The sequence below is a fragment of the Anomaloglossus baeobatrachus genome, chromosome 1 (assembly GCF_048569485.1).
Source record: "Anomaloglossus baeobatrachus isolate aAnoBae1 chromosome 1, aAnoBae1.hap1, whole genome shotgun sequence".
In the NCBI taxonomy this organism is placed as follows: Eukaryota; Metazoa; Chordata; class Amphibia; order Anura; family Aromobatidae; genus Anomaloglossus; species Anomaloglossus baeobatrachus.
In genome coordinates, this window is record NC_134353.1 from 635,100,598 (window position 1) to 635,120,761 (window position 20,164).

At 45.1% G+C, this 20,164-nt stretch overlaps 1 protein-coding gene across 7 annotated transcripts in view; it reads right to left on the minus strand.

Moving 5' to 3' along the window:
- Positions 1-233: 233 nt before the first annotated feature.
- The window catches only part of ACIN1 (apoptotic chromatin condensation inducer 1), a 161,094-nt gene continuing 141,163 nt past the window's right edge, over positions 234-20,164 (minus strand). For 2 of the 7 annotated variants that reach the window (XM_075319379.1, XM_075319371.1), the window contains 11 exons: positions 18,650-18,770; positions 9,130-9,175; positions 8,068-8,219; positions 7,222-7,371; positions 6,788-6,971; positions 6,528-6,676; positions 6,198-6,305; positions 3,976-4,083; positions 3,562-3,862; positions 3,353-3,453; positions 234-3,274 (listed from right to left, as the gene is read on the minus strand). In XM_075319379.1, coding sequence (XP_075175494.1) covers positions 2,996-3,274; positions 3,353-3,453; positions 3,562-3,862; positions 3,976-4,083; positions 6,198-6,305; positions 6,528-6,676; positions 6,788-6,971; positions 7,222-7,371; positions 8,068-8,219; positions 9,130-9,175; positions 18,650-18,770 — 1,699 coding nt within the window. In that variant the 3' untranslated portion in view covers positions 234-2,995. The other 5 variants (XM_075319401.1, XM_075319417.1, XM_075319410.1 and 2 more) reach the window with 5 other exon arrangements.

The following is a 20,164-nucleotide window of genomic DNA, read 5'->3' on the forward strand; positions in this document are numbered from 1 at the left end:
CGCCCATGTCTAGTTGGAATGTGGCCAAAAGTACGCATATTGCAGTCTCATGATCACCCGGTCTCAACACTAGCACCGGAGAATCCCAACTGCGAGTGCTACGTGATGATTTACAAGTCTGCAGTCCTAAAGATGACGGCAGACGTTCGTGACAAAGCATTTAGGCTTATTCAACTTTTTTTAAAAACAAAAAAAAACCTTCACTTTTGTGTTCGTAGAGAATATGCAAAATCCAATGGGAAGAAAGTAATAGAATTTATTGCATATTTACATTACTTTTATGGTTTTCTCTCATCAAGTGTATACAGTACAAAAATCCAACGCTCAAGGGCTGCATATTTCTTTTCCATGTGGTGATATTGTATAGAACGCCAATGTATTGTTGTGCTATACTTCTAAAATTCTGCATTCATCTTTTTCCCAGCAGGTTCTTACATATCTGAGGGGAAGACTTCCTACAAGATTAACCCCATACACCTTGTATGTCTTTAGAAGTCACAATTTTCTTGAAGGACTTCAGCCTAATGCTGCTCGTTTGAGAAAGGGAACCATACCAATACGTTCAAATTAAATAAGGCGTTTCTTGATCATGGTTTCAATCCGAACAACCAAAGCTGTCCTCTCTCAATTCCTTAAATTAAACCTTTTATCATTCTAATTTTCAATAGTGTTATTTACAATATAAAACAAAGAATGTGCATCAATATAAAATCAATATGGTAGAAATCAATAATTTAGACCGTTTCACTAACAGAATATTTTTTTATATATATATGCTGCCGCCACCACGTGCCATCCGGTAATATATACTCTATTTTAACATAGAAAGCCAGTAGTGTGCAACTTGCCAGATTTCAGTTTGAAACTTAGTTGTAACACAAGTTTTTATTTTACTCCTTAAGTAAAAATTCGGGGGGAAAAAAATAAAAATAATTTATACAAACCTAGAATGTTTCAACAGCCTTAAACCTGGTGGCCAATTTTATTCAGCCACTTGGGTGTGTAAGCCGCTAATATTAGATCGGGTGTGAGAGGGGTATTTTATGTATAACAACATAGCAAAATATATGACAAAACGCAAATACAGTAACAGACCACCAACCCAACCAACCAATACTACATTTTTGTCTATTATTAAATACATTTGTAATATTGGTGATTAAGGAGAGAATAAACCAAATAAAGTTTTTTCAGGTCAGGAAACATGATCTGTGCTAAAAATAACAATCCATCTATTGTACATTGCATGTGGCGTCTCAGACAGGTAAAGACATCGGAGATATAAAACTAATGCATATTTTTATTTTCTGATAATCCACTTCATTTATAATAAAAAATAAAAAGGAACACGATTTAAAAAAAAAAAAAATTAGGTAAGATGCCACATGTGGCAAAAAGGACTATAAAGTAACCGACTACCTGACATTGTGACAGGGCTAAGGTTACCGGAGGGAGAAGCCTCATTGCACAAACTTTCTAGAGAGTCCAATGATGGGTAAAGGACAATCTGAATGACTATTCAGAAAGCGAGAAAATTAAGGGGTATAGAAAGGAGAGAAAGACAAGATCTGACGGGAGTCTGAACACAGGGAGACAGTATTGTGAATCCATTAGTAGGATGCAGTCTCCTTGCCTGAATGTTTCTTACAAAAGAAACAATATGCTTGTGAAGGGGCCTGGTGAGCAACGCTCCTTTCAACGCCTGCACAGTTATAAAACCTTTACCACCACCTGCCGTGGACAGGGGTATAGCAGCTGGGTGGACAGTCAGGAGACTTATCAGACGAGGGCTGGGCAATTATGCGGGTTCATTTGGCGCTTCCTTTAAGGACTATTCTGATTTGGGCCAGGGTAGGTTGAAGTTACAGAGGTGAGAGGAGATATCCAGAGAGTGACACAGCAGAAGAGCTAGCAGGGCTGTTTGGGAAGGTAGATCTTTATAGAGCGAGGTAGTGTCACTATCCTGTACTGTCATGCATGTGCCCTCCTGGTGAGGCTCAGAGGCGATATGGCAGTTGCTTGTACGTTCATGTAGATCAGGTCACAGTGTCACTCGATCTGCATGGAACGTCAAGCTGCTGTAACTCACACCGAGCCTCAGAAGAGGTACCGCAGACATGACAAATACAGATTACAGCCACAGGAACCTGGCTACATCATGTGTTATACACAGGATAAAGTGTGAGCGGTATATAATATATAGGAATGATCGAATATTCGGCTTTACGAAGATTTTCCGAGTAGGTCGCCGATATGCAAATATTCGAGGCGCAAAGTAAGTCTATGGGAAGGCTGAATAGTTGTTATTCGGGTTTCTCATATTGCGCATCGAATATTCGAATAGACAAATAGTGGAGACCTATTCGGAAAATATTCACAAAGTCGAATATTTGAGGCATTCGATCATCCCTAATAATATACCATGAACATCAGATATTGTATCAGTCACGTTATTCCACATATAACAGTACATGATGGTAAAATATTACTACGAGTGCAGAACTTCAGATACTATGCCATTCACATAGTATGGTGCAGCATCTGCTGTTCTGTGGTCAGAGTACATCATGTACTGCACGTAATATACTATTCTCACAAACATCAGATGATACATAAAAGGAAATGCGATGGTGTGTTACTAGTCCCATACGAAGACCTGCTTTCTCTTCTGAATACTCACACTGGATGGCTCCGGTGGCTACCAGCACATCTGCGGTATACAGGGCACTTCACTGCTCATGTGCCGGTGGCTGCCACAGCAGCATTATTTTGAGGTATGCCAGCCACATTACTTGAGTGACAAATCTAGTGATCAGTATGTGTTAGGAAAGTCTGTACAAACAATTCTGTGTTTAATAAAGGAATAAAAAAACAAAAAAAAATATCAGTATTTTTAGTCATTAACAATAATAATAAAAAAAATAAAATAGATATCTGAAAAAAATGCAAGTTTTTAATTTTAGGCAAAATTGCCCAGCCCCAAGTCAGATTACAGTTAACGTCGTCCTCCCCTATCTCTCACTGGCGTACTCCTGCTACGACTCCTGCTGTGTCTTTTCGGATCCCTCCGCTCCCGCTCTCGCGGGTGTTCTCTGCTGTGCGCTCTCCTTTTTTCTCTTTCGGCTTCTCGTGCTCGCTCCCTGCTTCTCTCTGCCTCTTTCCCCCTCTCCTTTGCGCGCTCCTTTCGTTCTTCCTCTTCTTGCTCCTCCTGTTCTTTACGGCGTTTCTCTCGTTCCTTGGCTCGTTCGGCCCTGTCTGCTAGGATCTTTACAATCTGAAATAAGAGTATGTAGTAAGATTACACATCTTTAAAAATGAAGCAGTCAATTGAAACCACTTGCACACCGCATACCTGATCATCTGTGAGGGGCAGCCAATATATACAAGGGGCAGCTTTGGTTTTGTGGAATAGGTCATCCAAAAGTTTAGCTGGAGGTTCCTCTTGAACTTTCTCTGTAAATGGAGGAGGATTGAATTTTTAGCTTCTTTTGTACAGCGCAGCTTGTCACCTTACCATACATGTAAGTACATTAAGTATTGAAGAATAACACTAGTAAATACCTTTCTTTTCATTCTTTTTTTCTTTGGACTTAGCATGCTCTTTGCGGCGTCTGTCTCTGGAACGTGACCTGGGACCCTCCCGAATTTTATCTCTATCCCATTCTCGTTCTGATCGAGTACGTTCCCTCCTCTCCATCTCGCGCTCCCTTTCCGCCCACTGTTCTCGAACACCCCGCTCATGCTCTCGGTGTTCACCTCGTAATGGAGGACCATGCGTGTGAGAGTGAGAATGTTGGTGAGGGGGCTCCTCTTGTTTTGGTTCCGGTGGCCTCTCTGGAAGAAGACCTCTGTGGAAGTCCAACTAAAAGAAATGACAATTAGCACTAGAAATTATTTAGAGCAGACCGCGCAAAACATTGTGACTAAACATCACTTGGCTTGGAGTATGGACATATATGGCTCCAGAAGCTTTACCTCATCTTGTTCTGCAAAGTCTGCAGATAAGAATTTGGGATTGGATTGTGGCCATCTCACTCCGTGCAGAGAGTTCCTGGTAGTGATCGCTTCTTCCAATGTAGAATACTGGAAGCAAATGACAACTTTAGCAACAAAGTATACAGATGCCACAAAGATTACATAGTGTTACATAAAGATCAAGTATACAGTGAAACTGAAAGGGTAACCAGTGCCAAATAAAAAAAAAAAAAAAAAATCTAGCTGAAGGCAAGTGCACCCCCCCCCCAAAAAAGAAAGCATTAGAAAAAAGATGCAGCACATCTCTTCTAAAGCAGCACACAGACTGAATCAGCACACCACCAACTGTAAACAGCAAGTGGTCAATTAGTTCTAAGAATAATTGAGAAAAGGAACAAAAAAACTGTTCCAGAAAAGAAGCCTCAGTACTAATATCTTACAATAAGTTACAGAAATAGACATGGCAGATCTTATGAGTTAACCCTGTCACCACCTGCTAATTTTTCATTTTTTTTCCTCCCCTTCTACCAAGAACCATAACCTAAAAAAAAAATAAATAATAAATAACGCTTTTGTCACCATTTTCCGAAACTCCTAGCGTTCTCATTTTTCAGGATCTGCGGCTCAGCGATGGGTTTTTTTTTTTTTAAAGTCTTTCTTTCTACATGTTGAGCTGATATGTGGACTTATACATTTTTGGGTAAATGAGATACTTTGCTTGCCTCTTATTGCAATGCTGCAGTGCCCCCCCCCTCAAAAAAAACAAAACGTAATTCTAGGGCAAAAACCGGGTTGATTTGAACTTGTGTTTTTTTTTTTTTTTTTACACTTTTTATTGATCCTACTAGTCCTCATAGGGGACTTTAAGCCTGTCCTGTCTGATCGCGTCTGATGATCAGAGTGATGCTTCTGCATTGCTCCGTACAGCAGAAATGCTGATCTCCTAGGAATGCCGGCACTCAGCCAGCATTCACAGGAACGTCATGACAGTGGTCATCAGAAGGCGCCCAACAATTTATTAAGTGTCGTGCTCCACTTAATGAGTTAGGTACATCTTACTCCTGCATGCCATGACAGTCTTAAATTGGCACCTTTATGTTAAAGAGGACAAACCAACAGGATTTTCCTATATAACCTACAGCCAGTGCTTCCCGCCTCTGTCTGCCTCCCAGTCTTTCCTCCCCCAGTCTGTTACTCTGTTACTACGGGGGTTTGGTGGGAGGGGGGGTGGAGTAATGAAGGAAGGAAGGGGGGGGGGGGGGGTGGGAGGAATGGAGGAAGGACCTGGGGGGGGAATAGGAGGAGGGTCCGGAAGAAAGGGGGGGGGGGGGAAATAGGAGGAAGGACCGGGGGGGGAAGGGGGGAGAAGGAAGGACCCTTGGGGGGGGGGGGGGGAATGAAGGAAGGACGGGGGGGGGGGAAATAGGAGGAAGGACCTGGGGGGGAATAGGAGGAAGGACCGGAAGAAGGGGGGGGGGAAATTGGAGGAAGGACCCGGAAGAAGGGGGGGGGGGGAAATAGGAGGAAGGACCGGGGGGAAGGGGGGAGAGACATAGGAAGAAGAATATGAGGAAGGACACCCCGCGATGACTTTCCCTGCTGCCCCTGAAGTCCCTGCCGGAAAAAAAGGTGCAGTGCCTAAGATACCTGCAACAAACAAATTGGTGTGGCAGGTGGACAGTAGGGAGGAAAATTCACAAACTTATCTCATTGATGTGAATAAAATGGTAATTTCAAGTTCAACGCGTTTCTCCCAGAAGTGGGTTCCTCAGGAGGCCAATAGTAAACTACAATGGTGGTTCAGAAAAACCCTCTGTAGCCTGATGGCTGATTCAAAGAGGGGATCCTGATGATAAATAGCACACAGCAGACACAAATAGTGCTGGTGTCCAAGGGAAAACACCCTATTCAATGAGATTACCTGTACTTCAGAAACTATACATCTGATCTCACAACAAATGTATGTTTAGAATCAGCATGATAGCGCCAGGAGAGCACTTTAGTTTATATAGGAAAATCCTGGTGGTTGGTCCTCTTTAATATAAAAAGAATGTGCAGTCTCCAGCATTACCCAATAAAATTACAGTACAATGGCCATTTTAAATAACTACTTAAACACTGAGCTACTTGGCTTTTGATATGACATTACAGCATCACCTTATTGCAGGGGGAGGAATAAGAAAAACAAAAATCTCAAGTGCAATATACTGGCCCAAACTTACCGTAACATAACAATGAGATTTAATCTTGTCTATCCAGAAATGATCTTCTACAATTGTGCCAGTACGGGAAAGCAATTCTTTAAGTTGCCCCAAAGTGAAAGGTCGGACCTGTAGTGGAAATAGGAATCTTATAAATATATGCTTAATAGCACAGTTTGGTTACAATAGTCATTTTAATCATGCCAAGATATACACAACAGCACTGCATTGACTACGCTCCACTTAGTGTTATGGCAGGGACACACACCTGGCATGTTTCCCTAAATCAGCCTGGAGTGCATTCCCAAATATACAATATTAATAACCTTGAAAACACAACTACTGACTCACCAGATTACATATATGTACAATACAGCTTGGCTTTCGTCGTGGAGGCGAGGGTTGCTGAGATGCAGTGCGCACTGGATCATCAATTGTTATAGAGACGCCCATCTTTTGTTGACTGATTGATCGCCTCAATAAGGTATCTCCCAGTGTCACTGTAAAAGGGTGTAAAAATTAAAAGAAAAAAAATGTTACAAAAGTTATTCTTCTAAAATAAAAGGAGCATGATCTTCGTCAAGTAATATCTGAGAATTATTAGAATGTACCTCTGACTTCGGCTGGTGCTGGGCTTTCTGGTAATGGCTTCTTTACTTCCTGCTCGATGGGAGGGGATGGCGCCACCTCCACTGGGACAGGTTCCGGTACAGTGCTAGGTGCGTCCTCCACCTGATTTGGATAAGTCACCTCATCCTCTTCTTGCCCGTTTTCTTGAACCTCCGCAGGCACAATCTGGCCATACAGACAATACGTTATACACTGGTTATCACCGCTACACCTACATGGGCACCTGTCGGTGATTATGCAGGCAGCAAGCTTTAGAGCCTGGGGCACTGTGCAGAGACTGAAATTAATAAAGCGCAGATTACACTGTCCCCATACAACCAAACATCAGTCTGCTCAGCTCCCCTTAGTCTACAGCACGCTGCCTGCATTTTCAAATTAACAGGTTCCCTTTAACATGAGAAAACACATTATCTACCTGTGTGACTGTCCTGCATATTTTCAGCCCTTTGTCATGGGAGTTGTCATCTCCATTTCGTTCACTTTCATCTTCAGAAATGCGGGCATCCTCAGCATGCAGATCCACTACAGCTTCTTGCTTGATTTCTTTTATTTCAGGGATTAAACTCTGAAAGGACAATCAAAGTGTGGAATATAAGTGGAGAGTTAAGTATATAAAATTTAGTTTTATTTCCTAAAACAGAAATCCCCAACCTGTGGCTTGGGAAACATGTGGTTTGCAGGTTCATGATGTGAGGCTGTCTGCTAGCTTCATACATTAGCACCAAGTATAAAAACTATGAAGAGGTCTCCAAGCTGGAGACTTTCGTGAGTAGTCATCACAAGAGCAGCTCTAGTTGCACATATACAGGCCTTGGAGATATTAAGTGCTAAACTGGAGATGGGATGATACTGTCAGATAGGGGAAGTCACTGAACATCAATATGACAACATGATGGGAGTGCTTGGTGTGTCAATACCCATTAAGGATATGGTTACTTCTGTGAGGAAACTTTGGCTTTCATTACACCGATGAGGGGTCTTATCACTACTGTGGAGGAGGAAGGAACTTGATGTGGGGGGAGGCAGGGTTCTTAATGTGACCCTATCTAGACTGGAGAGTGGCTCTGAAGACTAGAGCAGTGGTCCCCAACCTTCCTTGAATGTCATTTCAGATATTAACTAGTGAGTGCTCAGATGTACAGAACTAACTGTGAAACTACTGCAATACTATAAAATCCAGTCAGTCCATCAATACATAATGACGAGTTAGTGTAAGAAATATAAAATGTACATTACAAGTTCCTACAGAAGTAAAGAATACCTTCAATGACTCTGTAGAGATACTAATTGACGGCTTTTTTTGTGTGGTGGCAGTACTGGCGCCCCATCGTCTTCGCCGGGCTGGGTGTGCTCCCTCGCTGTCGCTGTTTGTAGTAGATGCTGGAGAAGGCTGGCTGGAACATTTTGTAGCAGCTTAAGAAAGGGGGAAAAAGCTAATTAGAAAACCTCAGAAGATTGGGCTCTTTAGCCGATGAATGCTTTTCAGAAATGAACGCCATGCCTCAGTGATAAATAAGAATGCATGGAGGAACCCAGCTTTGATTGTAGTAGCAACTCACATCATCGGTTTCAGTGGGTTCATAAAGAAAATGGATTTTGTTGTGGAAATTCTAATAAAAAGATGCCGATATTGGACCAGCACCGCATTTTATCTAAGGGGTACTTTGCATGCTGCGACAGCTAGCGATGTCGTGCGCGGTAGCAACCGACCCCATCGCTTGTGCGACATTTGGTGATCGCTGCCGTAGCGAACATTATCGCTACGGCGTCACACGCACATACCTTGTCAGCGACGTCACTGTGACCGCCGAACAATCCCTCTTCAAGGGGGAGGTGCATTCAGCGTCATAACGTCACTGCGGCCGGCCAATAGAAGCGAAGGGGCGGAGATGAGCGGGACGTAACATCCCGCCCACCTCCTTCCGCACTGCCGGTGGACGCAGGTAAGATGTTCGTCGCTCCTGTGGTGTCACACATAGCGATGTGTGCTGCCGCAGGAACGAGGAACAACATCGCTATGTACGAGACAGCGATTTTTGGTGTTTGGAGGACCTCCCCAAAACCAACGATTTTTGCCTCTTTTGCGATCGTTTAAGGTCGCTCGTACGTGTTACACGCTGCGATGTCTCTAACGACGCCGGATGTGCGTCACAAACACCGTGACCCCGACAATAAATCGTTAGAGATGTAGCAGCGTGTAAAGCACCCCTTACACATGGCCATCTTCCATCATAAGGATCCATACCAAGGTCATAATAAAAGCCACTTTTATGTTAGAAAAATACCCACAGAATGACTAGCATAAACCCAGATGGCTACTTACATATGACCGAGATCTTCCGCTTAAATGTTCTTGGTGGCGTTGTACTCTAAATGAAGAGGGACAGAGGGTAGGGAGAAGGAGGATGGAGGCAATGATACCCCAGGGAGAAAGATAAACGGTTAATCAATTAAATACAAACATTTGCAGAAAAAAATTATTATAAGCAAAAGGTGGGAAAAAAAAAAGAAAGAAGGAAAATAAAATTGCAGGTAAATCAAGACAAACCCGCCACACTAGGTGTAAGACTAGATTACAGAGCACAAGCTGGGATGAAGTTACTGAAATCTCACGTGATTCTCAATTGGCAGAGAGGTATGGATTGCGAAGTCACTAATGTCTAGTCATTTGCGAATTGCGCTGTTTTCTGGGACACAATCAGCCTCATCTCAACATAAAAACAATTGTTTTGGTTGTTGAAATGCCTGACATCTGTTGGGAGGCACAAACACACAGTAGTCCAATCCCACAACATTGACTGGTTTTGACGAAGAATGTATGGGGCCTTTAGTTGGAAGGTTTGTAATTAACGAGCGGCGAGAGGGGTCAGGTACATGGCCAGAATTCGCCCTACTTAGTTGATGGCTGGCTGTTGTCTCTATACTGTAAAATAAATGATTCTCAGGGAAAGAATGAAAGCACTGCCAGTTGTGTATGAACATTTTTTTTGTCATTTGGTCCCACAATGTGAGGAACCCCCCACCCCCCAAAAAAATTAAAATAAATTCCTGTTATACGTGTTGGCATAAATACATTGAAATATACAGCTACATAAATCTGGCATTTGACCGAGTGACCTTTCTAACAAGAACTAATGTGAGCAGGAAACAGTCGCATATTATATATATATATATATATATATATATATATATCTATCTTTTTTTTTTACTTGTCAGAAGTAAATACCAGGTAGAACCAGGAACAATACAGGATTTTGGCACATTCATTCACAAGGCGCGTGTTCCATTGATGGAGCTGTATAAATGAACTGGGGAAAACCTGGCGAGTGAGCGTGTAAGGTACTTTTCCACAACCGCATTTTTGAAGAGAACTGCAGACTAGTGTTATTAAACAGCTGTTGGAAAGGCTACGTTCATGCAGCAAATGTCCATGGAAAGAAGGAATATAATGCAGTACAAATATTCTCCGTATTAGTCTATGAGTGCGGAAAACAAATAATTCAGGTTACATAGGGAGCAACTGTAAAGCATCTGATTTTAATGGAAATACATTTGTAATAAAGGCAACCATATTTGGGCTTGAATCTTATATGGATGAAAATTGGACACGTTTTTATAAGCTTGTGTGAACTCAACCTGGGAGATATTGATCCATACACACACGATAAAAGGGAGGCAGATGGGGGGGGGGGGGGTGTTTAGGGAATAAGTGTATGGATCGACATTTTCCCCTCTTTTATGCCACCACCTACCTGTAATTGAGAGATTGCTCCTTAAGGCCACGTTCACACCCTGAGTATATGGTGAGTCTTTTACCTCAGTATTTGTAGCCAAAACCTGGAGTAGGTAATAAATACAGAAGTGCTGCCGTGTTTCTATTATACTTTTCCTCCGATTGTTCCACTCCTGGTTTTGGCTACAAATACTGAGGTAAAATAACTGAGCAAATGCGGAATGTGTGAACGTGGCCTAATACTGGTGGAGGAGTATAATACGGAATGTGTGAACGTGGCCTGATACTGGTGGAGGAGTATAATACGGAATGTGTGAACGTGGCCTGATACTGGTGGATGAGTATAATACGGAATGTGTGAACGTGGTCCGATACTGGCGGAGTATAATACAGAATGTGTGAATGTGGCCTGATACTGGTGGAGGAGTATAATACAGAATGTGTGAACGTGGCCTGATACTAGTGGAGGAGTATAATACAGAATGTGTGAACGTGGCCTGATACTGGTGGATGAGTATAATACAGAATGTGTGAACGTGGCCTAATACTGGTGGAGGAGTATAATACGGAATGTGTGAACGTGGTCCGATACTGGTGGATGAGTATAATACGGAATGTGTGAACGTGGCCTGATACTGGTGGATGAGTATAATACGGAATGTGTGAACGTGGCCTAATACTGGTGGAGGAGTATAATACGGAATGTGTGAACGTGGTCTGATACTGGTGGAGGAGTATAATACAGAATGTGTGAACGTGGCCTGATACTGGTGGAGGAGTATAATACAGAATGTGTGAACGTGGCCTAATACTGGTGGAGTATAATACAGAATGTGTGAACGTGGCCTGATACTGGTGGATGAGCATAATACAGAATGTGTGAACGTGGCCTAATACTGGTGGAGGAGTATAATACAGAATGTGTGAACGTGGCCTGATACTGGTGGATGAGCATAATACAGAATGTGTGAACGTGGCCTAATACTGGTGGAGGAGTATAATACAGAATGTGTGAACGTGGCCTAATACTGGTGGAGGAGTATAATACGGAATGTGTGAACGTGGTCTGATACTGGTGGATGAGTATAATACGGAATGTGTGAACGTGGCCTAATACTGGTGGAGGAGTATAATACGGAATGTGTGAACGTGGTCTGATACTGGTGGATGAGTATAATACGGAATGTGTGAACGTGGCCTGATACTGGTGGATGAGTATAATACAGAATGTGTGAACGTGGCCTGATACTGGTGGAGGAGTATAATACAGAATGTGTGAACGTGGCCTGATACTGGTGGAGTATAATACAGAATGTGTGAACGTGGCCTAATACTGGTGGAGGAGTATAATATGGAATGTGTGAACGTGGTCTGATACTGGTGGATGAGTATAATACGGAATGTGTGAACGTGGCCTGATACTGGTGGATGAGTATAATACGGAATGTGTGAACGTGGCCTGATACTGGTGGATGAGTATAATACAGAATGTGTGAACGTGGCCTAATACCGGTGGATGAGTAGAATACGGAATGTGTGAACGTGGCCTGATACTGGTGGATGAGTATAATACAGAATGTGTGAACGTGGCCTGATACTGGTGGATGAGTATAATACAGAATGTGTGAACGTGGCCTGATACTGGTGGATGAGTATAATACGGAATGTGTGAACGTGGCCTGATACTGGTGGATGAGTATAATACAGAATGTGTGAACGTGGCCTGATACTGGTGGAGGAGTATAATACAGAATGTGTGAACGTGGCCTAATACCAGTGGATGAGTAAAATACAGAATGTGTGAACGTGGTCTGATACTGGTGGAGGAGTATAATACAGAATGTGTGAACGTGGCCTAATAGCGGTGGATGAGTAGAATACGGAATGTGTGAACGTGGTCCGATACTGGTGGAGTATAATACGGAATGTGTGAACGTGGTCCGATACTGGTGGATGAATATAGTGGTCAATCTCAGGCAAGGGGAGGTGGGATTGAAAAGTGACCAACACATCAGACTTCTACTCGTGATGCCATCATAGGTGAGCGACACCGTAATTTTACCAAGAAAAGAATTCAAGCCTACATCTGTACATTAAGCTATTGTATGGTGCTCTTAGATCAAATAAGTAGCACTCCAAGCGCCAATATGGAGGCAAACACTGAGTACATGAAACTGGAACTGCATTACTGCTATATGGAATATACTTATGAAAATGAAAGGTATGTGTGGTATAAATTGGCAAGTTCATGAAAGCCCATCAGCGGTGGCAAGGTATCCTTCTTTGATGGAACCCTATCTGAATATCATGGCCCTCCCGGGCTAAAAGTCTACAAATAAATGAGCAGGTTGGATACCTTAATTTTTATAAGTACATTTCATATAGCAGTAATACAGTTCACATTTCATGTGTTCAATGTTCACATATATCTTGGGGCTTAGAGTGCAGCTGTATCATCTTATTTGCATATTTATGCAGTCCTAGCAGCTTGCACCTGTTCACACTTTATTGTTTGGATTTGCTGGTGATTGCTTTCAGATCAGGAGACATTTTTCTCAGATTTTTCCCTTTACCTGTAAACGTTTAATGAAGCAAAATGCGTTATAAAAAGGACCCAAAATAGCGAACATACAAAAAAATACCAATAAAATAGATCACTTTTAATAGATACACAAAAAACAAAAAAAAAAAAACACCACAAACCAAAACATGATCTACACCTGGCAGCAGATGCAATTTACACTTGGCAGCAGTGACAGGACATCTACCCTGCACTTACCTCATTATCCCTGGCCTCCTGAGGAACTCTGGGAAGGGATGGCTCCAACATTCACAGCAAAGCAAGCTGGCTTTCTTTCCCTCAGGCTTTGCATGGGCATTGTTGGGTGTTTTTGTGCCCACACATACAAAGGGTGGATTTATCTATATATATATTATATGCATTCCCCATTGGTGGGCTCTTATACCCGCATTTGCTCCATGGTAATATCTGTGCTGTGGTGCTATGGCGCAATTGTTATATCTAATTTGAATCTGAAAAAGGGACTTTGTTCAGGACACATACGAGGGACAGACAACGTTGAGCAGGGCACCATTTTACATCAGGGCATCATACCCTCCGCTGACAGGTAGGGTCATCTTAGGGGCACTATAAGGGCATCTAGGTCTATATATCTAGGACTCCTATATCATAATCTCGCTTACAACCCCTCTGCTATAATTTGTTACCCTTTTGTGACCGTTGGCACCATTTTTATGCGGTTACTATTTGGGCGTTTTGGATCATGTGTTTTTAATGTATAGCTATTAAAATTGATCATTTTGTTGGGACCTTCCCTGTAAACCCACACCCCTCTGGCACACTTGCAGCCCACCAGTGGCATTTGGCATACAAGCACTCTTAATGTTTCAATTGGGAAAATATGTAGCAGAAAATAAGGATTTTTTTCTTTAATGACTTCCTTTGGTGAAGCTATGCAGATTATGAAAATTGATTACATGTATCAATGAGAAGTAGCAGAATGCCATCATAGTACATTTCTTTATGTGCCCCCTCCAGCTGCAACTTTGTATGGAAGAGAGCTATAAGACATCCACAGTGAGTGCCGCCTTTCTGCTTTCATACCGTATTTGCCGGATTATAAGGCATGCTTTCCCCCCTAAAACTGGGGGTAAAATGAGGTTGCGTCTTACAATCCGGATATGACCGACCGATTGGTGGAGTGGGGGTCATATGAGGCAGGGTCAGCGATACTGAGGGCTCGGAGGAGTAGTGGAGGGTCACAGGACGGGGCGTCTCGGTGGCAGGTGCATTGATCTACCAGCTCCATTGAATCACTTGCGGTTGACTCAATGGACTTCAAGAAAGTGGCCACGAAGTCCTATCTGCACATTTGCCGCCTCTGCGGCCATTTTCTTACAGTCCATCTCGTCAACCACTGACAATTCAACGGAGCCCACAGTCAGATCAATGGCACCTGCCGCTGAAACACCCTGTCCTGTGACTCTCCTGAGTCGCTCCACTGCAGTGTCACCCCCGCAGCCCACCGGCAGATCAATGGTGGCCTCTGCAACACCCCCGAGCCTGCAGTGTAGCTGACCCTCCTGATCCGCAACATCCTCTCCTCTGAGCCCGCATCATCGTTGACCTTGCCTCCTGTGACCTTCCTGAGCCGCCCCACCACCACCACTCCCCCTTGGTAAACATTAGGATTGAGATGGTCTAGGATTATAAGACTGACCCCCATTTTATCATTAAGAATTATTTTTTCCTCTTTTCCTCCTCTAAATTTGGGGTGCATCTTATAAAACGAAAAATACAGTACTTTGAATTCTGAGCGCCACCACGTGAAATATGTATATGGGAGGTATATAGTGTTCCCTGTGCTGACTGTTTCTAGAGCTGGTATAGTTGTATCCAGGCCATTAATACTTTTTACCAAGGAAAATAATCAGCAACCTTGTTGAGCGCAAGTGTAAACTCTAAGCAGCGAGGCATTGGTTTTCACTTCTGTATTGTCTCAATAGATGGGTGGTCTCTATAAGACAACATGCACATTAAGGCTGGAGCCACACGGGGCACTACTGCGATGCTCGCATGAGACTCGGTTTGTGCTGGTAGCACAGCAGGAGCCGAGTGTCATGCGAGGGTGCCTGCATCTGAGGTCAGACCCTGCGAGCGGACCTCAGCTGCGGGGGGCGGGCTGGCTCTCAGGAGGGGAGGGAGGGATTTATCTCCCTCTCTCCTCCGTAGCCGGCTATTGCCATTCTCGCACTGCACTGGCAATACACCGGTGTACCGCGAGTGCAGTGCGATTTTTCTCTCGCCCCATACACTTGAATGCGAGAGAGAAAGAGTCTCTGCTTACAATCGCAGCATGCTGCGATTGTTTTTTCGGTCCGATTAGGGCTGAGAAAACAATTGCCCATGTGTGCTGACACACAGGCTAGAATTGGTCCGAGGGGAATGCGATGTTTTAATCGCACTCCACTCGCCCAGATTTTCTCGCCATGTGGCTTAGGCCTAACAGTCATTTTGCAGACGCCTGCATTAACCCAAATGGCTCCAGGACGGCAGAAAAGGGAGACCTGATATCCTGCAATACATCATCACTTCTGATCCTAAGTTAGTGATTCAAATAGCAGAGCCACACATTAGGGAAGGTGACAATTACGAGTATCGCTCCATTCTGTCACAGCACAGAAACTTACAGTATAGCATGGCGGCCTAAATAGGAAGAAAAGGAGCAGAGCTAATCTATCACTGCAAATTCAAGGTTTATAGATGGCGTTAGTATGGCATTAAAGGGAACCTGTCATCAGAAATTTCGCCCAAAAGCTAAAAGCTTCCCCCTCTGCAGCTCCTGGGCTGCATTCTAGAAAGGTCCCTGTTATTATTGTGCCCCATGTGAGACCTTTTGTCACGTGATAGGGGCGTGTTGAAAATACTATCACGTGACAAAAGGGACGTCATCCCTGGAAGCAGCCCATACAGTCTAGCACTATCCTGAGCACAGTGTGACCGCTGGTGAGGTTTGCGCGCTCACGAGATTATGGGCGGGTACTTGCTGATAACAATCACAGCCCCGCCCATAATCACTTGCCTGCGCACACGTCACCAGCGGTCACACTGCTCAGTCCCGTGAGACTGGCACTGGGCATGCGCGGGGATGGCTGGAGCAGTGGGCGGTGCATCAGCTATGGAAAGGAGCGATGGGAGCGGCATACAGGACCAGGGGGCAGAATAACGGACGGCAGAGAGCCCGCCCCTGTGTCACATTTACACTATCTGAATACAAAAAGATACCACTTTATAAACTCTTTATTTTGGTCTCACATGGGGCACAATAATAACAGGGACCTTTCTAGAATGCAGCCCAGGAGCTGCAGAGGGGGAAGCTTTTAGGTTTTGGGCGAAATTTCTGCTGACAGGTTCCCTTTAAGGTAAAATGCAGTTTGCAGAGACACCAATATACTGCGCTTTTCACATTTTAATGGGAACTACAGACCACCAAAGGCAAGTTCCACCTTGTACTAATCATCAACAGAAGTATGCGGCCTAAATGATCAAATTTGATATTTAAGCCACATAATCTGCTGCTGTTCATTATGTTTTGTGTTATGGCCCGATATATGAGCATTAAAGGGCATCTTTTGTTGACTTGCATGGGCTCCATCAGGCTATTTCACATCAGTATCTGTAGGAGAAAATCCGGAATGGGGCGAAGATGCAGACGGTGAGTCTCCTTTACACTTTGCTAATTTTCCACTCCTTGTTTTGGCTCACAAATGCTGATGCAAATTACTGACCAAATAGCTCCATGTGACCTGCAGTTTGCCTGTCAAAGCCTTAAGAATGGCTGCACATTAGAAACCTATTGAGAAGCAAAGTATGCAGTTACATTAAAGATGAGAAAACTGCGTTCCATAAATTTCAGTAAGTCCATCCCCAAAAATGCACTGTAGAGTACCATAAATTAGCAAACGTAAAGAAAAGAAAAAAAAATAAATAAATAAGAAAAAAAAAAAAAGGTAAGAAATGCAATCTGAGCTTCAAATAACAAAAGCGAAAAGAAAAAAAAAAAACAAAAAAAAAACAAAAAAAACGAAAACTAAAAGCCCAACAGACTAAGGAGAGAAATTGAAATAGATAAAAAAGAAACCAACGATTAATCAGAGGAGTGATGAAGTGTCCTGGTACCCCGTGTGTCTCTCCCACGTGGCTCAAGAGTGGCCAGCCGGTGCCCCTCCGCTTATTTTGGAATTGGTTTAGTCGTGTGTTTTGGAGGGTAAGATGGGAAGGTGAACGGTGAGGAGGGTGGGTGAGAAGGGGCCTGTCCCCTTAAATCCATAGTAGAGATGGCTTTAAAAGTCTGGTTTGGTAAAGTTCATAAGCAGAATGCACTCGTGGAGGACCCCTTAGCAGCTGGGGGTCCCAGGTCTGTTGCTGCAGGCGGGTGCGGTACAAGAAGTCACCCTGTGCAGTCCTCAGGTCTGGAGCATAACGGAACACAGCGCCACAATTCTCCACTCATCATGAGCGTATAGCACAGTCACTACTTTGCTTGATCACAGACCTGACCACATTTGCTTTTTAAAGTCTTTTCACCCGTCTTGTTTTTCGTCTTTGTAATGAAAGCCAACTTGGGAGATAAAATCAGTATGTGCGGAAAGTCTCTTTTGCCAGTCTTTAAGGTGCAGCTGGTGGCCCTCCAGCGTAAGCGAGCAGTAAGTATGGTTTCCAGGCTCTGAATACGGCAGCACAAGTCCATCAGACCAGCTCTGAACAGCCATGTTACACCTTGCAGCAGCTTCTTATAGAAAGTAGTGGGGCCACATGCACCTCTTTCCAAACAATACATGAGGCAGAAGTCCGGATATAGGAGAGCCATGTGATAAATATGAGGACAGTCCTGTCTGGCAGGAATAGCAGTCACTTTGAGAAGACGTCTCGTATTAGCAGAAGAGCTGACGGTCTCACCCAGCCCTCCGTTCTTTATGCTCATAGCCGCGTCTGTTCGGCACCCCCGCGGCTGCCTGGGTAAAGCTGGGCTCTGACTGGGTGTTGCAGTGCCTGGAAGTCCAGCAGGGTTTTGGTGGAAACGCTGGGGCGATGGGACAGGTGTCTTTACGGAGGAAGGAACGGCACACACACTTATTCAGGCTTCGCTGGTGGACAAGGGAGGTGGGAGAGCAGGGAGCACCTTAAAACACCATCTCCCCCCTCCCTCTACAAACACAGTTTGGGACCACAGGTCTCAAATCCCCATCTACCCACCCAAGGGAGGACATTTACTTATCTGCTCAAACAGTTCACCCCGGGCAGTTAGCAGTACAATTAGGGCCATGTGTGAGGTGCATTTTGCCCCAAGCTCCCAAATGAAGAGGTGACCACTAACTTCTCCCCTATAAAGGTCTCGGAGCTCACACCCCATGTCTATGCAAGCTGGATTGTAGGTATATATCAGTGGCTGAGAAGGGTCTACAGTGCCACGTACAGAATAATGGCGGCAACATGGATATGCATGAGGTGGGAGATCCCATACATGTGCTCCCTTCCCCTAGTAGATGGGCCCCTGGTGATCACACACTGCCATGTACCCACTCCTACCTCTTTCTTCTCATTGGGGTCACAGTGGTCCTCCTGGGGTTGGGATGGAGCCGGCTCCTGGACCTCACCCTCTGGTTGACTCTCTGCGGTGTCCATGACGGTGTCCTCTCTCTCTGGGGCACTGGAAGAAATCAATGTCCTGTGGTTACTACAGGTAGGTGGGAGATGGCTATACCCATCTATCTCTCCTGAGGGGAGAAGGCCCCAGCCCAATAGGAGCCCTCAGCCCTGTGCCTGTCAGTCCTGCTCCAGGCTCGCCCCGGACAATACTCAGACACGTCTGCAGATGGAGACATGGCTGCGCTGCAGAGGCCCGATATTCCCAGGAAATCACCGTACGTCCGCCTACTGAGGCCTGCAGGGAGTGAGCGGCCTTCCTCGGCACATTACGGGATGTGCTGCTCCCGCCGAGCGCACACTGCGGCGGATCCGGCCCCCTGCTGCTCGTCACATGGCTACACCCAACAAAGGGCACTCTCCCCACCCGCCGGAGAGCGCAGCCGGCCCATCCAGGATCCCCTTACCAGGCTTTGTTTTCTGATAACATTTCCCTGGAAGCCGGCTGGAAAGGAAAGGGGGAGGGGAGAGGTGGGCGGAAAGGATCCTCTGGAGGTCGAATAGAATGGGGATGAGGGAAGGGAAAGGCAGGGGTCGGGGAAGAGGGGAGAGAAAGAAGCCCGCAATCTGCAGCGCGCGGGGCGCCACAAGCCCTCTGCTCCGGCGATGCCTCGGCTTGCTCACTGTCCGGCAGGGGAGCCACACTCAAACATGCTCTGCAGCCATCTTGATGATTACCCAGCAGTCCTGCGTGCAGGGAGGGGGGAGGAGCCTGGGCGAAGGGGGAGGAGGCGTGCTGGGGGCCGAGGTGGGGCAGCTGAGCACCGCACGTACAGCACATGGACCGGAACACGGACCGCCGCACCGCACACGGGCAGCATCACACTGGCTCACACACCACATCACTGCCAGCTCACACTGCACATACAGCACACGGACCGGACCAGACCACACAACACGGACAGTCACACTGCACATACAGCACACGGACCAGACCACACAACACGGACAGTCACACCGCACATACAGCACACGGACCAGACCACACAACACGGACAGTCACACTGCACATACAGCACACGGACCGGACCACACAACACGGACAGTCACACTGCACATACAGCACACGGACCGGACCACACAACACAGACAGTCACACTGCACATACAGCACACGGACCGGACCACACAACACGGACAGTCACACTGCACATACAGCACACGGACCGGACCACACAACACGGACAGTCACACTGCACATACAGCACACGGACCGGACCACACAACACAGACAGTCACACTGCACATACAGCACACGGACCGGACCACACAACACGGACAGTCACACTGCACATACAGCACACGGACCGGACCACACAACACGGACAGTCACACTGCACATACAGCACACGGACCAGACCACACAACACGGACAGTCACACTGCACATACAGCACACG